General features: G+C 44.1%; 1 protein-coding gene across 2 annotated transcripts in view; it reads left to right on the top strand.

The window, feature by feature from the left end:
* The window catches only part of BTK (Bruton tyrosine kinase), a 158,167-nt gene extending 156,178 nt beyond the window's left edge, over positions 1–1,989 (top strand). For both annotated transcript variants that reach the window (XM_063432219.1, XM_063432218.1), the window contains exon 19: positions 1,662–1,989. In XM_063432219.1, coding sequence (XP_063288289.1) covers positions 1,662–1,730 — 69 coding nt within the window. In that variant the 3' untranslated portion in view covers positions 1,731–1,989. The remainder of the gene's footprint in view (positions 1–1,661) is intronic.
* The last annotated feature ends 17,740 nt before the right edge of the window (positions 1,990–19,729 follow it).

Below are 19,729 nucleotides of genomic sequence, written 5' to 3'. Positions count from 1 at the left end.
GGCAGTAATGCAGCAATTTGGTGTCTGTATATGACATAAATATCAAAGGGAGGGATTAGGCTAAGGACGGGAGCTCAGTCTTCCATCTGAAATATATGTTGATTATTGATAAAAAGTAAGCAAGTTTTCTCTAGAATATGTTGTATATTTTAAACTTTTTTTTTTTATATAATTTGTTTTATCTCTTTTTCAGGGAACTATTAGTCTACTGCTCTTTTATTTTATTGCTTTGTATTTGGTAGTTACCAAATCTTGTGTGTGTGTGTCTGTCTGTCAGTGTGTGAGTGTGTGTATATGTCTGTCAGTGTGTACATGTGAGTGTGTATGTGTCTGTCTGTCAGTGAATGTGGGGGGGGTGTCTGTGAGTTAGTGTGTATGTGTGTATGTCAGTGAGTGTGTGCATGTCTATCAGTCAGTGTGTGTGTGTGTATGTCAGTGAGTGTCTGTCAGTCAGTGTCTGTGAGTGATTGTGTGTGTGTGTGTGTGTCTGTCTGTCAGATTGAGTCAAATCAGTGAGTATGTGAGTGAGTGTGTGTCTGAAGTCAAAGTGTGTAAGTCTTTAAGAGGAAGAGATGTGGCTTTGACAGGAAGGAAGGGGTGGGGCAAATTTAAATTAGGGGGTGCCCAAGTTTTGTCATGCCTAGGGCAGCACAAATTCAAAATACACCACTGTGTAAGCCATCTGGGGCTGGTGAGGAGATAAAATATATCCCTCACCGGGCCACTGGCACTTAGAGGGATGGAAGGGCCTGGGAGGCTCTGTGTTCCTCCCGCAGGCTGGTTGGAGTGTTGCCGCGCATTACCATGCCAACACTCTGATACAGTGCTGTGCTCACAGGAGAGTCAGCCTGCAGCAGGCTAAAGTGATGTCCCCCTCTCTGGTAAAAGGTAAGAAGGGAGGGAAAGACATTAAGATAGATTTTCACATCTCACCCACCTACACACAGCATAGACCCTATGCACCCTTCACACACACGCACTGTCTCCCTCCACATACATGCACTGCAACCCTCCACACACATGCACTACCCCTCTCTACACACACATCACTGCCCCCTACACACACGCACTTCCCCCCTCCACACACACACAGCACCTCACAGACACACAGACACACATAAAAACAGTAGAATAGAGAAAAAAAGATACATTTAAGTACATTTTTATTTTGTTTTTAAAATATTGCACTTGCGCTATAAAATTAGTTACTGCGGCACTGGTGGGTGGTAAGGAAATTTTACCATGAACAAAGATACAAAAGTGGCCGGTAGGAATTAAAAGGTTGACTACCCTTGATAAAACTGCGTCTTCAGGCAGATAATTCCACATCCTTATTGTTCTAACTATAAATAAACCCTTTCTTTTGCTTTAGACTAAATCTACTGTCTTCCAGTCTAAATGTGTGACCATGTGTCCTATGTATAGTCCTGTTTATGAACAGATTTCCAGACAATGGTTTGTATGAGCCCTGGATATATTTGTATAATGCTATCATATCCCCTCTGAGATATAATGAAAGGGGTTAAAAACTGATGGAAGTAGGGTTTCTCTGTAAGCATCAAAACTAGGTACACAATAAACCTCAAGAATTGTTTCAACAGTTTTTTTTGTTTGTTTGTTTGTTTGTTTCGTTCTTAGCTGTGGTTTCTTTTTTTTCACAGAGGCCAGATGACCGACCTGCCTTCCGAATTCTACATTCTGCCATATTGGAAATTATGGAGGATATGTGACAAACGTTAAACAAACTGTGTATATTATATAGTAATAAGTTGTCCGTGCTGGGGTTTTAATGATTTCCTTTCTTAATCTCAAGTTCATTAAATAGGTTTATTTTGGTTTCAAAGACAGGGCTTGCATATAGTTGCATGTATAAAGAACTTTTAATAAATACTATTAAAATCAGAACAGATTGCCCTTCTGGATGTTTGCTGATAGCACATAAGAACCAAGGGGGTTGCAATTTCTTAATATTACTGTTATTTTAAATGATTATTAGGTGTGCACTATAGTTTCATTATACGAGAGGAAATGGTGATATTGCTAATTGTACACCGAGACATCAACATATCTACACTATATAAATCTGCTGCAATGCTATCGTCATATGGTAGAACAGTTACAGTGAAGTAGGTACAGAAAAGACTGAAATCCGTTCAAGTACAACTTTATGTTTGTCATAGGATAATAACAAAGGGGTTATGCAAACTATTACCTCAAATGGATAAAGGATTATGGCCTTAATATAATTTGTTTGAATCAGCATCAGAAATTATTCCACAAAATACAGCAGGAATTCAGCGCTAATCAACACACAATATATGCAGAATGGGCCGCAACCCAAGCGAAGGAAACCCCTCAAGTCCTTCAATGGATCCAATACAATACAAAAAAGATGAAGTAGGGCTGCGCCATTACGAATAAAATAGTTTTAGAAAGGGTAGGCAGTCTCATTAGAGTAGCACTAGATAATCAGGGAAACTTGATAAGACGTATTCTCTTCAATGGGAGTGGATACGTTTCAGGGTGTTAGTTTGTATATGTGAAACAAGAAGAGGCAGAAAGCAACCAATAGTGCAGTACGTCTAGAGTCCAAAAGTACAGTAAGTAACAAGAGGTAGATAACTCACATTTAAAAGAGCTTTGGCTAGCTCTGGTGTGAAGAGCATACAGCGGTATAATCCCCGCTTATGGGATGTGGGAAGATGTATCAGTCAGCACTGTCTGGTAATCCAAAGCTCCAAAGGGAAGATAAAAAGTAACAATAGGACTCTCAATTGTGATAAAATAGAGTATAAAAAAGTGATAAGAGTAATACTCACAAGTGTAGAGCAGAAACACTGCTCTATTGATATAGCGTTGGTGGTATGATCCACACCTCGGATTTACTTGGAGCAACAGCGTAGGGCAGGCTTACTGCTCGATGGTATCAGCTCTGGTGGTATAATCCCTACTTCGGATTTCTTTTGAATAGTAGTAAAAAGCCAAGTAGCAAAGGAAATATATTATCAAATATATTTTAAAATGGAAAATAAAATTTAAATGAGATTTGTACAAACCCGGTCTTTTTGTCCAAAAGAATTCCTTTATTCAGTAGTAAAGTAAATGTAAAACATCCAAATACGCGTTTCGCCGATGTGGCTTTCTCAAAATGGGATAAAAACCTTTTCCTGATTATTTACTGCTACTCTAGTGAGACCTCATACCCTTTCTAAGACTATTTTATTCATATTGGCGCAGCCTTAGTTCTTCTTTTTTTGTGTTATATTCAGAAATTATTCCAGTCTGTTAAATGACTTATCTACCAAATTTACCACAGACATTAATGGTGACTTATGTCAATAAAACATAAAAAAAACCTCACACAGATATGAATTATTCAAACTAATTAGAATGAGGCCTATTTCAGGACTCATGTAGATATCTGTTAATAACCAGTACCTTTGGGTGAACTGCCTCATTTTTTACTACAATAATTTATTAGATGATTACAAATGTCTTGTCCTCATCAAGTCAATTAATGTCTATTTTATTTGTAACTGATATTAAGGAAAATTGTTTCATACTTACCGTAATTTTCTTTTCCTGATCATTATTCATGGCAGCATTTACTCATGGGTTTCATACGGTAAGTATGAAGCAATTTTCCTTATTTCTGCTCAATCATGGCAGCATTTACCCATGGAAAATACCCAAGCAGTATATATAGTGGGAGGGACAGCTAATAGTTATAAAAACCATTATTGAGCTGCATAAACCTTAGAAGACTTTAAAAAAGCCAAACAAGTAATCAATAGGATATTATCATAAAATGTGGTCAGACAAGTTAACTTACCCCAGAGGCTACTAGGTCAGCAATCCCCTGGCATTCAAATGTCTGAAATATCCTGGAGAAATATAGAGCCAGATAGGAATTAATGGCATGATAACCAAACCTATAGAAGGAACAAGGCTAAACTAATACAAGACAAACTCTCGTAAGAAATAAGGAACCCATTTAGTTATGAATAAAGAAAAAAAATAGAGAACCTCCTTGAAACCCAGACACTGTCTAGAAATTAAAGATCTATTATGTCAAAAACAGAATATAATGTCCTTCTCTAATATACATTAAAAACCAAATGGATGGCAGTATCAAATCAGAAATAACTTCCAGAGATCATACTGGAACAAGCAGATACTGTTGGATGAGAACAGTCACAACATGCTATAAAAACAGGGGAGAATTAAACTGAGAATCCTACTATTTTCTGGATGTATTTATTAAAGACGATTCACACTGCTTCATTTTGCTTAGTGAACTACTTACCTGTAGATACAGGAATCAAAACAATATCTGTCTGTAAGAAAGATGCAGAGCCTAATAGAGAAATAAGAGTCTGTTAGTAAAACACTACAACAATGACTATATATTGCAAACATCACTCGCAACAATAGCTCACACTGTGAATGAATTGTTTGATACAGTGATGAACAATTACAGGGGAGGTAGAAACAATAAGACATATATAAAAACCTAGGCAAAGGCAAGAAGAATCACATCATTCAGATTAGTTAAAAATGATCAGTATGAGTGGTAGAATTTGTGGCAACTACTAAATTATAAGTAGGCAATGTAGGCCAACCACGTCATTAACTACATTCAAAGATAAAAATATTGTAAATAGTACAAATTATGCCAAACAGTAGAATCAAAATGATTAGAGACTGTTGTGCAATATAAGTAGGATACTGATGAAAAGGTGCTAACTAGAGGCACATGATCCATTGTGGCAACACACACATAATAAGCAGGATAGTAGAAGATATTCAGTTGTCCATATGAAAATAAACTGTATCTTCAGATAGTGATGAAGTACTTACAGTAAAGCCTATGATGATAATAAGATCATTCTGCAGCTTGTTTTATCTGCAAAGATATCAACGCCAGTCCAAGCATTTAATCCACAAGTATTACATCAATGCAATGCTAGGAGTGACCATCACTTATACAGATCTAGGTACAGAGACCATGCAGGGCCAGTGTTCTATCAAATTTCCCTACCCGTGAAAATCCCCTACCTTTGTCACTTTAAACAAAAATAGCTACTTGTGCCAGGAGCACACATATTCTAAACTCCCTACTGGGATTGTCTCTAAAACAAGTTGTTGAGGAGCCAACTCGTAAAGAGGCCATACTAGATTTAGTGTTAACAAATGGAGATTTGGTATCCGATATTACTGTAGGTGAAAGTTTAGGACCCAGTGATCATCAGTCAGTGTGGTTTAATATAAGAACAGTGACTGAGTCACACCACACAAAAACAAAAGTTTTAGACTTTAGAAAAACAGACTTTTCTAAAATTAGAATATGTGTAAAGGAGTCATTATCAGACTGGAGCAATTTAAATGGAGTCCAAGAGAAATTGGATTATTTAAAAGTTACACTACTGAAGGCAATAGAAAATCGCATTAGGCTTGTCAGTAAAAGCAAAAAATTCAAGAAACCACTGTGGTACTCCGCAGATGTGGCCAAAATAGTAAAAAACTAAAAGTTAGCATTTAGTAATTATAAAAAAAGTGAGGAAGACAGAATTATCTATCAGATTAGACAGAAAGAGGCTAAGCAAGTTATAAGAGCTTCCAAATCACACACAGAAGAGAAAATAGCACAGTCAGTAAAAAAGGGGGCCAAAACATTTTTTAGATACATAAATGAGAAAAGAAAAGTAAAACAAGGATTAGTTAGATTAAAAACAAAAGAAGGAAGGTATGTAGAAGAGGATAAAGGTCTAGCTGACTGCCTCAATGAATATTTTTGTTCAGTATTTACAGATGAAAATGAAGGAAAGGGACCTCAGTTAAGAAAAAGGATAAGTTAGTCATTTATTACAAGTGAGTTTACAGAGGAAGAGGTTCTATTTCAACTGTCAAAAGTAAAGACAAATAAATCAATGGGACCTGATGGAATACACCCAAAGCTATTAAAAGAGCTTAAAGGTGTACTAGCAAAACCATTAACAGATTTATTTAACCAATCATTGATAACAGGAGTAGTCCCAGAAAATTGGAAGTTGGCGAATGTTGTGCCCATTCACAAGAAAGGTAATAGGGAGGATTTGTGCAACTATAGGCCAGTAAGCCTTACTTCAGTAGTGGGGAAAGTGATGGAAACCATGTTAAAGGATAGGATTGTTGAACATCTAAAAACACATGGATTTCAAGATCAGAGACAACATGGGTTTACCTCAGGGAGATCATGCCAAACTAATCTTATTGATTTTTTTGATTGGTAGACATGTGCAATTAGTTTCGGCCCGAATATGAATTCGGACGAATTTCGGGCAATTCAGACATTCGGGTACTTCCGAATGTCCGAAGTGCCGAGGTCTCGAAATTACTGAATTTCTGAATTGTCGAAGTGCTGAAGTGCCGAAGTTACTAAGTTGCCGAAGTTCCAAAGTGCCGAAGTTCCGAAGCACAGTATTGCCTAAGTACTAATATACTTACCCAGTGAAAGAAGAAGAATGTTACATTGTATACAATTCTAAATAAAAAGTATACAAACATAGCCAGGATTCAGCTGTAAGAATTTGCAACACTTACAACAATCAAGTAACATACAATCATATAAAATGTAAGTTACTTGGCCAGTCAGTGTAATGACAGGAATGAATAAGTAGATAACTACCTAATTCCCACGGTATTAGGGAGCTATCTACTAAAGGTCTTTCAGCCAAATTTACTAATACTAAGTAAAGATTAATTAGTATTAGTAAATTATGCCCCTACTCGCTATACCACGAGTAGGGGCATGTCTGTTAAACAGTGAATCCCCCTTCCCAAGCCCTCCCCGGGCCCCCACCCCTGAGCGGCAGGTGGGGGCCCTAATGTAAAATAATGGGGGGACCTATTGTCCTCCCCCCTGGCCCCCACCCCTGAGCAGTGGGTGGGGGCCATAAATACTAATAAGGGGGGGACCTAAGGTCCTCACCCCTGGCCCCCACCCCTGAGTGGCGGGTGGGGGCCCTAAATACAAATAGGGGGGGACCTATTGTCCTCCCCCAGGCCCCCACCCCTGAGCGGCAGGGGGGGCCCTAAAAAAAGTCTCGCTACACTGCACTCAACGACTAACTAACCTCAGAGGATCACTCATCCCCTCTCTCAGTTGCATTGTACACAGTATACCGTGCACACCTATGCACATCCCCACTAAGAGGGAGTACACTACAAGTCTCAACTGCTTGCTACCTCACTGTTGAACATAGTTTACACAGGTACAGCCTCATACCATACTTAACCTCACGGCAATAAGGCAAGTATATACCTTTACGCAGACTACAAGATGTTGAATGTTCTAAGACTAACAAGCATGTCTTCTGTTGAACATAGGCGTGTTCCCGCAGCTGAGGCACAGTAAGAGTCCAGGCCGTAATGGTTAGGAAATGCAACTGTCTGTAACGTACTATGTCATAGCCTATGTATCATTTGCCACCATACTTTTATTGTGCCTAACACGCACCATAAGCGTTTGACCTACCTAAACCTATTCGTATATACGAGTTTAACTCACAATTTAACTAAAAAGTGCACAACTAGGTTCATGTTATGTATCTTTACGTGTCAGAGCCTCAAAGTACCATAACCCTGAAACATGAAGGCATCTTACTGATACCACTGTGGTTAATCTATAATTGTTAAGCATTACTTGTTCTCAGGTGTTTTAAACATGTCTTCGCTGACAGTATAATCGTCTAACTCGGCTGGTTAATATTCTAATAGTGATGTACCGAACTGTCCGCCGGCGAACAGTTCCCGGCGAACTTAGCGTGTTCGCGTTCGCCGCGGCGGCCGGACACATGCGCAGTTCGATCCGCCCCCTATTCGTCATCATTGGGCAAACTTTGACCCTTTGCCTCTCGGTCAACAGACACATTCCAGCCAATCAGCAGCACTCCCTCCCTTCCACACCCTCCAACCTTCCTCCCAGCATCCATTTTCGATTCATTCTGAAGCTGCATGCTTAGTGAGAGGAGGGAAAGTTTAGCTGCTGCTGATTAGATAGGGAAATTGATAGCTAGGCTAGGGTATTCAGTGTCCACTACAATCCTGAAGGACTCATCTGATCTCTGCTGTAAGGACAGCACCCCAAAAAGCCCTAGGGCTAGAACATCAGGCTGCTTTTTTTTTTTCTGTGTAATGTAATTGCAGGTGCCTGTCTGCCAGCTTCCTTGTGAGGTTCACAGTGGATACTGTGCCCTCTTGCCCAGTGCCACCACTCATATCTGTTTTTACAATAGCTTAAGCTTTAGATTTAAAAAAAATAAAAAATGTCACTGTAATAGAAGAGCAGTTAGTTGTCTGCAAGCGTCTGGGTGTCAGGCCTCCTTCAGCTTGTGCTCTGCAGACCTGTGCCAGCGTACTTTGACAGTTGCCACTCATATCTGGTGTCTCTGTAGCGTGCTTTTACAAAGAAAAAAGGTTTCCAGTGTAAGCTAATAGCAGCCAGTCAGTGTCCTTCAAGCGGCTCTGTCAGGCCTACAGTGTGTGCTCTCCAGAACTGTTACAGTGCACATTGCCACTCATAGCTGGTGTCTCTATAGCGTGCTTTTACAAAGAAAAAAGGTTTCCATTGTAAGCTAATAGCAGCAAGTCAGTGTCCTTCAAGCGGCTCTGTCAGTCCTACCTTCAGCGTGTGCTCTCCAGAACTGTTCCAGTGCACATTGCCAATCATATCTGGTGTCTCTATAGCGTGCTTTTAAAACCAAATTTTTTTTTCCACTGTAATAGAAGAGCAGTTGCCTGCCTGCCAGCTTCTGTGTGAGGTTCACAGTGGATACTGTGCCCTCTTGCCCAGTGCCACCACTCATATCTGTTTTTACAATAGCTTAAGCTTTAGATTTTAAAGAAATCATTTTTTTTCACTGTATTAGAAGATCAGTTAGTTGTCTGCAAGCGTCTGGGTGTCAGGCCTCCTTCAGCGTGTGCTCTACAGACCTGTGCCAGCGTACTTTGACAGTTGCCACTCATATCTGGTGTCTCTGTAGCGTGCTTTTACAAAGAAAAAAGGTTTCCAGTGTAAGCTTATAGCAGCTAGTCAGTGTCCTTCAAGCGGCTCTGTCAGGCCTACAGTGTGTGCTCTCCAGAACTGTTCCAGTGCACATTGCCAATCATATCTGGTGTCTCTATAGCGTGCTTTTAAAACCAATTTTTTTTCCACTGTAATAGAAGAGCAGTTGCCTGCCTGCCAGCTTCTGTGTGAGGTTCACAGTGGATACTGTGCCCTCTTGCCCAGTGCCACCACTCATATCTGTTTTTACAATAGCTTAAGCTTGAGATTTAAAAAAAAAAATGTTTTCACTGTAATAGAAGAGCAGTTAGTTGTCTGCAAGCGTCTGGGTGTCAGGCCTCCTTCAGCGTGTGCTCTGCAGACCTGTGCCAGTGTACTTTGACAGTTGCCACTCATATCTGGTGTCTCTGTAGCGTGCTTTTACAAAGAAAAAAGGTTTCCAGTGTAAGCTAATAGCAGCCAGTCAGTGTCCTTCAAGCGGCTCTGTCAGGCCTACAGTGTGTGCTCTCCAGAACTGTTCCAGTGCACATTGCCAATCATATCTGGTGTCTCTATAGCGTGCTTTTAAAACCAAATTTTTTTTTCCACTGTAATAGAAGAGCAGTTGCCTGCCTGCCAGCTTCTGTGTGAGGTTCACAGTGGATACTGTGCCCTCTTGCCCAGTGCCACCACTCATATCTGTTTTTACAATAGCTTAAGCTTTAGATTTAAAAAAAATAAAATGTTTTCACTGTAATAGAAGAGCAGTTAGTTGTCTGCAAGCGTCTGGGTGTCAGGCCTCCTTCAGCGTGTGCTCTGCAGACCTGTGCCAGCGTACTTTGACAGTTGCCACTCATATCTGGTGTCTCTGTAGCGTGCTTTTACAAAGAAAAAAGGTTTCCAGTGTAAGCTAATAGCAGCCAGTCAGTGTCCTTCAAGCGGCTCTGTCAGGCCTACAGTGTGTGCTCTCCAGAACTGTTCCAGTGCACATTGCCAATCATATCTGGTGTCTCTATAGCGTGCTTTTAAAACCAAAATTTTTTTTCCACTGTAATAGAAGAGCAGTTGCCTGCCTGCCAGCTTCTGTGTGAGGTTCACAGTGGATACTGTGCCCTCTTGCCCAGTGCCACCACTCATATCTGTTTTTACAATAGCTTAAGCTTTAGATTTAAAAAAAATAAAATGTTTTCACTGTAATAGAAGAGCAGTTAGTTGTCTGCAAGCGTCTGGGTGTCAGGCCTCCTTCAGCGTGTGCTCTGCAGACCTGTGCCAGCGTACTTTGACAGTTGCCACTCATATCTGGTGTCTCTGTAGCGTGCTTTTACAAAGAAAAAAGGTTTCCAGTGTAAGCTAATAGCAGCCAGTCAGTGTCCTTCAAGCGGCTCTGTCAGGCCTACAGTGTGTGCTCTCCAGAACTGTTCCAGTGCACATTGCCAATCATATCTGGTGTCTCTATAGCGTGCTTTTAACCCCTTAAGGACACATGACATGTGTGACATGTCATGATTCCCTTTTATTCCAGAAGTTTGGTCCTTAAGGGGTTAAAACCAAATTTTTTTCCCCACTGTAATAGAAGAGCAGTTGCCTGCCTGCCAGCTTCTGTGTGAGGTTCACAGTGGATACTGTGCCCTCTTGCCCAGTGCCACCACTCATATCTGTTTTTACAATAGCTTAAGCTTTAGATTTAAAAAAATAAAATGTTTTCACTGTAATAGAAGAGCAGTTAGTTGTCTGCAAGCGTCTGGGTGTCAGGCCTCCTTCAGCATGTGCTCTGCAGACCTGTGCCAGCGTACTTTGACAGTTGCCACTCATATCTGGTGTCTCTGTAGCGTGCTTTTACAAAGAAAAAAGGTTTCCAGTGTAAGCTAATAGCAGCCAGTCAGTGTCCTTCAATCGGCTCTGTCAGGCCTACAGTGTGTGCTCTCCAGAACTGTTCCAGTGCACATTGCCAATCATATCTGGTGTCTCTATAGCGTGCTTTTAAAACCAAATTTTTTTTTCCACTGTAATAGAAGAGCAGTTGCCTGCCTGCCAGCTTCTGTGTGAGGTTCACAGTGGATACTGTGCCCTCTTGCCCAGTGCCACCACTCATATCTGTTTTTACAATAGCTTAAGCTTTAGATTAAAAAAAAATAAAATGTTTTCACTGTAATAGAAGAGCAGTTAGTTGTCTGCAAGCGTCTGGGTGTCAGGCCTCCTTCAGCGTGTGCTCTGCAGACCTGTGCCAGCGTACTTTGACAGTTGCCACTCATATCTGGTGTCTCTGTAGCGTGCTTTTACAAAGAAAAAAGGTTTCCAGTGTAAGCTAATAGCAGCCAGTCAGTGTCCTTCAAGCGGCTCTGTCAGGCCTACAGTGTGTGCTCTCCAGAACTGTTCCAGTGCACATTGCCAATCATATCTGGTGTCTCTATAGCGTGCTTTTAAAACCAAAATTTTTTTTCCACTGTAATAGAAGAGCAGTTGCCTGCCTGCCAGCTTCTGTGTGAGGTTCACAGTGGATACTGTGCCCTCTTGCCCAGTGCCACCACTCATATCTGTTTTTACAATAGCTTAAGCTTTAGATTTAAAAAAAATAAAATGTTTTCACTGTAATAGAAGAGCAGTTAGTTGTCTGCAAGCGTCTGGGTGTCAGGCCTCCTTCAGCGTGTGCTCTGCAGACCTGTGCCAGCGTACTTTGACAGTTGCCACTCATATCTGGTGTCTCTGTAGCGTGCTTTTACAAAGAAAAAAGGTTTCCAGTGTAAGCTAATAGCAGCCAGTCAGTGTCCTTCAAGCGGCTCTGTCAGGCCTACAGTGTGTGCTCTCCAGAACTGTTCCAGTGCACATTGCCAATCATATCTGGTGTCTCTATAGCGTGCTTTTAACCCCTTAAGGACACATGACATGTGTGACATGTCATGATTCCCTTTTATTCCAGAAGTTTGGTCCTTAAGGGGTTAAAACCAAATTTTTTTCCCCACTGTAACAGAAGAGCAGTTGCCTGCCTGCCAGCTTCTGTGTGAGGTTCACAGTGGATACTGTGCCCTCTTGCCCAGTGCCACCACTCATATCTGTTTTTACAATAGCTTAAGCTTTAGATTTAAAAAAATAAAATGTTTTCACTGTAATAGAAGAGCAGTTAGTTGTCTGCAAGCGTCTGGGTGTCAGGCCTCCTTCAGCATGTGCTCTGCAGACCTGTGCCAGCGTACTTTGACAGTTGCCACTCATATCTGGTGTCTCTGTAGCGTGCTTTTACAAAGAAAAAAGGTTTCCAGTGTAAGCTAATAGCAGCCAGTCAATGTCCTTCAATCGGCTCTGTCAGGCCTACAGTGTGTGCTCTCCAGAACTGTTCCAGTGCACATTGCCAATCATATCTGTTGTCTCTATAGCGTGCTTTTAAAACCAAATTTTTTTTTCCACTGTAATAGAAGAGCAGTTGCCTGCCTGCCAGCTTCTGTGTGAGGTTCACAGTGGATACTGTGCCCTCTTGCCCAGTGCCACCACTCATATCTGTTTTTACAATAGCTTAAGCTTTAGATTTAAAAAAAAAAAATTTCACTGTAATAGAAGAGCAGTTAGTTGTCTGCAAGCGTCTGGGTGTCAGGCCTCCTTCAGCGTGTGCTCTGCAGACCTGTGCCAGCGTACTTTGACAGTTGCCACTCATATCTGGTGTCTCTGTAGCGTGCTTTTACAAAGAAAAAAGGTTTCCATTGTAAGCTAATAGCAGCAAGTCAGTGTCCTTCAAGCGGCTCTGTCAGTCCTTCCTTCAGCGTGTGCTCTCCAGAACTGTTCCAGTGCACATTGCCAATCATATCTGGTGTCTCTATAGCGTGCTTTTAAAACCAAAATTTTTTTTCACTGTTATAGATTGAATAGCAGTTACTTGTCTTCAAGCGGTTGTGTCAGGCCTACAGTGTGTGCTAGGCAGAACTGTTACAGTTCACATTGCCAATCATATCTGGTCTCACAGTAGCTTGCATGCATAGTACCACTAATCCCCCCAAAAATGACAGGCAGAGGCAGGCCACCCCGCAGGGCCGTCGTGGTCGTGGTGCTGTGATTCCCTTTTGCCCTAGAATAATGCCCAGTTTTCAGAAGCCACGTACCCTGAACTTGCAAAGTTCTGAGGACATAGTTGACTGGCTAACACAGGACACCCAATCTTGTACAGCCTCCGCTCGGAACCTTGACGCACCATCCTCCTCCAGCTTAGCTTCAGGCACCTCTCAAGATACCACTCACCCGCCTGCCGCCACCACCAAAACTAGCACCACAGCCGCTTTACTTGGTATGTCAGAGGAATTATTCACACACCCGTTTGAAGAAATGAGTGATGCGCAACCATTATTGCTAGAGGATGTAGATAACAGGGATATGTCTCAGGCAGGCAGCATTAAACACATGGAGGTACGGTGTGATGATGATGATGTTGTACCCGCTGCTGCTTCCTTTTCTGAGTTGTCAGATACAAGCGAAGCGGTTGATGATGGCGATGCGTCCATGGATGTCACGTGGGTGCCCGCTCGGCAAGAAGAAGAACAGGGCGAAAGTTCAGATGGGGAGACAGAGAGGAGGAGGAGACGAGTTGGAAGCAGGGGGGGGGTCGTCGCAAGGAGCTAGTGGCACAGTCAGACAGCATGCATCGGCACCCGGGGTCAGCCCGACAGCACGCCAATCAACGCATGTTGTGTCCACCACCAGAATGCCGTCATTGCAGAGCTCAGCAGTGTGGCATTTTTTTGTGTGTCTGCCTCTGACAACAGCGGTGCCATTTGCAACCTGTGCCAAAGGAAACTGAGTCGTGGGAGGTCCAACACCCACCTAGGTACAACTGCTTTGCGTAGGCACATGATCTCACATCACAAATGCCTATGGGATCAACACATGAGTACAAGCAGCACGCCTACTCTAAGCTGCCATCCTCCTCCTGGTCCAGCATCTTCAGCCACGTCAACCACTGCTGTCCTCCTTGCCCCCTCTCAACCATCCGCCACTCCGTCTCCCGCCTTGAGCAGTTCCCGCTCATCTGCCCACAGTCATGTGTCTGTCAAGGACATGTTTGAGCGTAAGAAGCCAATGTCACCAAGTCACCCCCTTGCCCAGCGTCTGACAGCTGGCTTGTCCGAACTATTAGCCCGCCAGCTTTTACCATACAATCTGGTTGAGTCTGAGGCGTTCAAAAAATTTGTAGCTATTGGGACACCGCAGTGGAAGGTACCCGGCCGGAATTTATTTTCACAAAAGGCAATCCCCAACCTGTACTCGATTGTGCAAAAGGAAGTCATGGCATGTCTGGCACACAGTGTTGGGGCAAGGGTCCATCTGACCACTGATACCTGGTCTGCAAAGCATGGTCAGGGCAGGTATATCACCTACACTGCGCATTGGGTAAACCTGCTGACGGCTGCCAAGCATGGAATGCATGGCATTGCAGAGGAGTTGGTGACACCGCCACGACTTGCAGGCAGTCCTGCTGCCACCTCGTCTACTCCTCCTACTCCATCCTCTTCCATAACCTCCTCGGCTGAGTCCTCTTGTGCTGCTGCGTCTTGCTCCACATCAACGGCACCCCCCCAGCTCCCCAGGTACTATTCCACATCCCGGATACGGCAGTGTCACGCCATCTTGGGTTTGACTTGCTTGAAAGCAGAGAGTCACACCGGAGAAGCACTCCTGTCCGCCCTGAATGCACCGGTGGAAAAGTGGCTGACTCCGCAGCAACTGGATATCGGCAAAGTGGTGTGTGACAACGGAAAAAATTTGATAGCGGCATTGAAGTTGGGCAAGTTGACACATGTGCCGTGCCGTGTAATCTGATCGTACAACGCTTTGTGCATAAGTACACAGGCTTACAGGACGTCCTGAAGCAGGCCAGGAAGGTGTGTGGCCATTTCAGGCGTTCCTACACGGCCATGGCTCACTTTGCCGATATCCAGCGGCGAAACAACATGCCAGTGAGGCGCTTGATTTGCGACAGCCCTACACGTTGGAATTCAACACTCCTAATGTTCGACCGCCTGCTCCAACAAGAAAAAGCTGTTAATGAATATTTGTATGACCGGGGTGCTAGGACAGCCTCTGGGGAGCTGGGAATTTTTTTGCCACGTTACTGGACGCTCATGCGCAATGCCTGTAGGCTCATGCGTCCTTTTGAGGAGGTGACAAACCTAGTCAGTCGCAACGAAGGCACCATCAGCGACATCATACCATTTGTTTTCTTCATGGAGCGTGCCCTGCGAAGAGTGCTGGATCAGGCCGTAGATGAGCGTGAAGAGGAAGAGGAAGAGTTGTGGTCACCATCACCACCAGAAACAGCCTTATTAGCATCGCTTGCTGGACCTGCGGCAACGCTGGAAGAGGATTGTGAGGAAGAGCAGTCAGAGGAGGAATGTGGCTATGAGGAGGAGGAGGAGCAAGACCAAACACAACAGGCATCCCAGGGTGCTTGTTGTCACCTATCTGGTACCCGTGGTGTTGTACGTGGCTGGGGGGAAGAACATACCTTCAATGACATCAGTGAGGAGGAGGAACGGGAAATGAGTAGCTCGGCATCCAACCTTGTGCAAATGGGGTCTTTCATGCTGTCCTGCCTGTTGAGGGACCCTCGTATAAAAAGGCTGAAGGAGAACGACCTGTACTGGGTGTCCACGCTACTAGACCCCCGGTATAAGCAGAAAGTGGCGGAAATGTTACCGAATTACAACAAGTCGGAAAGGATGCAGCATTTGCAAAATAAATTAAAAAGTATGCTTTACACAGCGTATAAGGGTGATGTCACAGCACAACGGGAATCTAACAGGGGGAGAGGTGGAAGTCATCCTCCTCCTCCCACGACCACGCCGGCAAGGACAGGACGCTTTAAAGACGTGTTGTTGATGGAGGACATGCGGACCTTTTTAAGTCCTACGCATCGCCACAGCCCTTCGTTATCCACCCTCAGAGAGCGACTCGACCGACAGGTAGCAGACTACCTCGCCTTAACTGCAGATATCGACACTCTGAGGAGCTATGAACCCCTTGACTACTGGGTGTGCAGGCTTGACCTGTGGCCTGAGCTATCCCAATTTGCGATAGAACTTCTGGCCTGCCCCGCTTCAAGTGTCCTGTCAGAAAGGACCTTCAGTGCAGCAGGAGGTATTGTCACTGAGAAGAGAAGTCGCCTAGGTCAAAAAAGTCTAGATTACCTCACCTTTATTAAGATGAATGAGGGATGGATCCCGAAGGGACTGACACTGGGCGAAAAATTCGATTAAAAAAGGCCTGATGAGATGAGCTGCCTTGGGCTAAAAATGGTCCACACGCTGCTGTATTTTAGCTCTGAATGACGTTTGACTTGCGTGACTTATCCGCCACCAACTAGGGTTCAAGCCGCCATGTTTTAGGGCACTTTCTGCCTGTGAAACATCAATTTTTCTGGCCGCTGCTACAGCAGCGGCTGCAAAAATACCACATTTTTCAGGCATGTGTACATGCCTAATTTTTAGGCCCACTGGTGCAGCACTGTAGCTTCAAAAACCAAACCAAAAAAAAATCCACCAAGATGGCACCAATATACCAGTGGTCTAAGCATCTTCCAACCTTGGCCTAAAAAGGGGAGGTGATTCCACAATTAAAAATCGCTGCCATATACACGTCCACTGATAGGAGACGCGGAAGGTATTAAACTGATCAGAACAATACTAAACTCACCACTCCTATCTGGTGGCACTATAGCTTGCCCGCGCAGTGCCCAAAATTTAAAGTAAGAGGACCGACCAAGCATCTTCTTCCATATCCCTGTTACAGAAATCACTGCCATATCCATAGAAATTGTAGAGAATATCCAGGATAGTTTTACAGGGCCAAATCATGTCGCCTGTTGAAAGAGGTGACCTTGCTCGGGTCCCAGGTGTGCGGTTCCTAAAATGGCTGCCATATACACGTCCACTGATAGGAGACGCGGAAGGTATTAAACTGATATGAACAATACTCCACTCCTATCAGTAGGTCCCCCCATTGTGATTTATGCCCCCCACCCACCGCGCAGGGATGGGGGATGGGGGCCGGGGGGGAGGAAAGTAGGTCCCCCCCATTGTGATTTATGGCCCCTACCCACTGCGCAGGGGTGGGGACCGGGGGGGGGGAGGACAGTAGGTCCCCCCTTTGTGATTTATGGCCCCCACCCACCGCGCAGGGGTGGGGGAGGACAGTAGCTCCCCCCAGTGTGTATCAGGGTCCCTGACGACAGGTGTTAATCCATACCTGCCAAGTGACCCTATGTAGGGGTAACAGTCTCTATTCTGCTCTGTGTCAGTGTGTATCATGGGCTTTGAGGACAGGTGTCAATCCATACCTGCCAAGTGACCCTATGTAGGGGTAACAGTCTCTATTCTGCTCTGTGTCAGTGTGTATCATGGTCTCTGTGGACGGGGAACAGTCTCTATTCTGCTCTGTGTCAGTGTGTATCAGGGGCTTTGAGGACAGGTGTCAATCCATATCTGCCAAGTGACCCTATGTAGGGGGAACAGTCCCTATTCTGCTCTGTGTGAGAAAGAGGAACGGGAAATGAGTAGCTCGGCATCCAACCTTGTGCAAATGGGGTCTTTCATGCTGTCGTGCCTGTTGAGGGACCCTCGTATAAAAAGGCTGAAGGAGAACAACCTGTGCTGGGTGTCCTTGCTACTAGACCCCCGGTCTCTATTCTGCTCTGTGTCAGTGTGTATCAGGGATCCTTAGGATAGGTGTCAATCCATATCTGCCAAGTGACCCTATGTAGGGGGAACAGTCCCTATTATGCTCTGTGTCAGTGTGTATCAGGGATCCTTAGGACAGGTGTCAATCCATACCTGCCAAGTGACCCTATGTAGGGGTAACATTCTCTATTCTGCTCTGTGTCAGTGTGTATCAGGGGCTTTGAGGACAGGTGTCAATCCATACCTGCCAAGTGACCCTATGTAGGGGGAACAGTCTCTATTCTGCTCTGTGTGAGGAGGAGGAACGGGAAATGAGTAGCTCGGCATCCAACCTTGTGCAAATGGGGTCTTTCATGCTGTCGTGCCTGTTGAGGGACCCTCGTATAAAAAGGCTGAAGGAGAACAACCTGTGCTGGGTGTCCACGCTACTAGACCCCCGGTCTCTATTCTGCTCTGTGTCAGTGTGGATCAGGGATCATTAGGATAGGTGTCAATCCATATCTGCCAAGTGACCCTATGTAGGGGGAACAGTCCCTATTCTGCTCTGTGTCAGTGTGTATCAGGGGTTTTGAGGACAGAAGTCAATCCATATCTGCCAAGTGACCCTATGTAGGAGGAACAGTCCCTATTCTGCTCTGTGTCAGTGTGTATCAGGGGTTTTGAGGACAGGTGTCAATCCATATCTGCCAAGTGACCCTATGTAGGGGGAACAGTCTCTATTCTGCTCTGTGTGTGGAGGAGGAACGGTAAATGAGTAGCTCGGCATCCAACCTTGTGCAAATGGGGTCTTTCATGCTGTCGTGCCTGTTGAGGGACCCTCGTATAAAAAGGCTGAAGGAGAACGACCTGTTCTGGGTGTCCACGCTACTAGACCCCCGGTATAAGCAGACAGTGGCGGAAATGTTACCGAATTTCAAGTCGGAAAGGATGCAGCATTTGCAAAATAAATTAAAAAGTATGGTTTACACAGCTTATAAGGGTGATGTCACAGCACAACGGGAATCTAACAGGGGAAGAGGTGAAAGTCATCCTCCTCCTCCTCCCACGACCACGCCATATCTGCCAAGTGACCCTATGTAGGGGGAACAGTCCCTATTCTGCTCTGTGTCCGTGTGCATCAGGGTCTCTGAGGACAGGTGTCAATCCATATGTCAAGGTGTCAATATGTCATATGTCAGGTGTCAATGCATATCCATTGTGATTTAGGAATGTTAGGTGATGTCTGCCCTTTATGGATTAAAACCAGACTCTGCATCAACTGTGTAATTTTCCATGGGAGTTTTGCCATGGATCCCCCTCCGGCATGCCACAGTCCAGGTGTTAGTCCCCTTGAAACAACTTTTCCATCACTTTTGTGGCCAGAAAGAGTCCCTGTTGGTTTTAAAATTCGCCTGCCCATTGAAGTCAACGGCGGTTCGCGCGGTTCGCAAACATTTGAGGAATTTCGGGTTCGCGACAACACTATATTCTAAAAACGTGCAATACTCATGCTACTACCTAATGTGTGTTAACCTTGCAATATGCTTAGCATGTTTGTTTAATATACGCTTCTGTTAAGAGTCTTATAAAAATATAAAATGAGGCACTCATATTCCGGAAATGTAAATAGCACTGTTACCGCTGTATTAACCCTTATCTCTTGTGGAATACCCTTGCATGTCCCTTTCTTTATTCTGTACCCTTCATAAATGCCTCAATAAAATACAGATTGACAAAAAAAAAAAGTCTCCCCCCAGGTGACTAGGGGACCCAAACCCCTAGTCACCCCCTCCCCCCCCCAAAAAAATTATCCCCCTACCTACCCCCCTCACCCTAAAGATAATGAGGGGGGGACCTTTAACTAAGAACCTAAAAAAAAAAAAAAACTTCCCATTCGATGTTTTCTTTCTTCTAAAATCTTCTTTTTTCAGCCCCCAAAAAGGCCAAATAAAAAACCATAATAACCGACGCAATAAAAAAATAAAACGAGCGCAAAAAAACGTCTTGGACGTAAAAACCCAAGGGCAGAGTACAGAATATTTGATAGAGTCCTAACCTCAACATCTGAGGAAAG

Source organism: Pelobates fuscus, chromosome 9 (genome assembly GCF_036172605.1).
Source record: "Pelobates fuscus isolate aPelFus1 chromosome 9, aPelFus1.pri, whole genome shotgun sequence".
Taxonomy (NCBI): Eukaryota; Metazoa; Chordata; class Amphibia; order Anura; family Pelobatidae; genus Pelobates; species Pelobates fuscus.
Note: the sequence above shows the minus strand (reverse complement) of the source record. Positions and strands in the feature narration are given on the sequence as shown.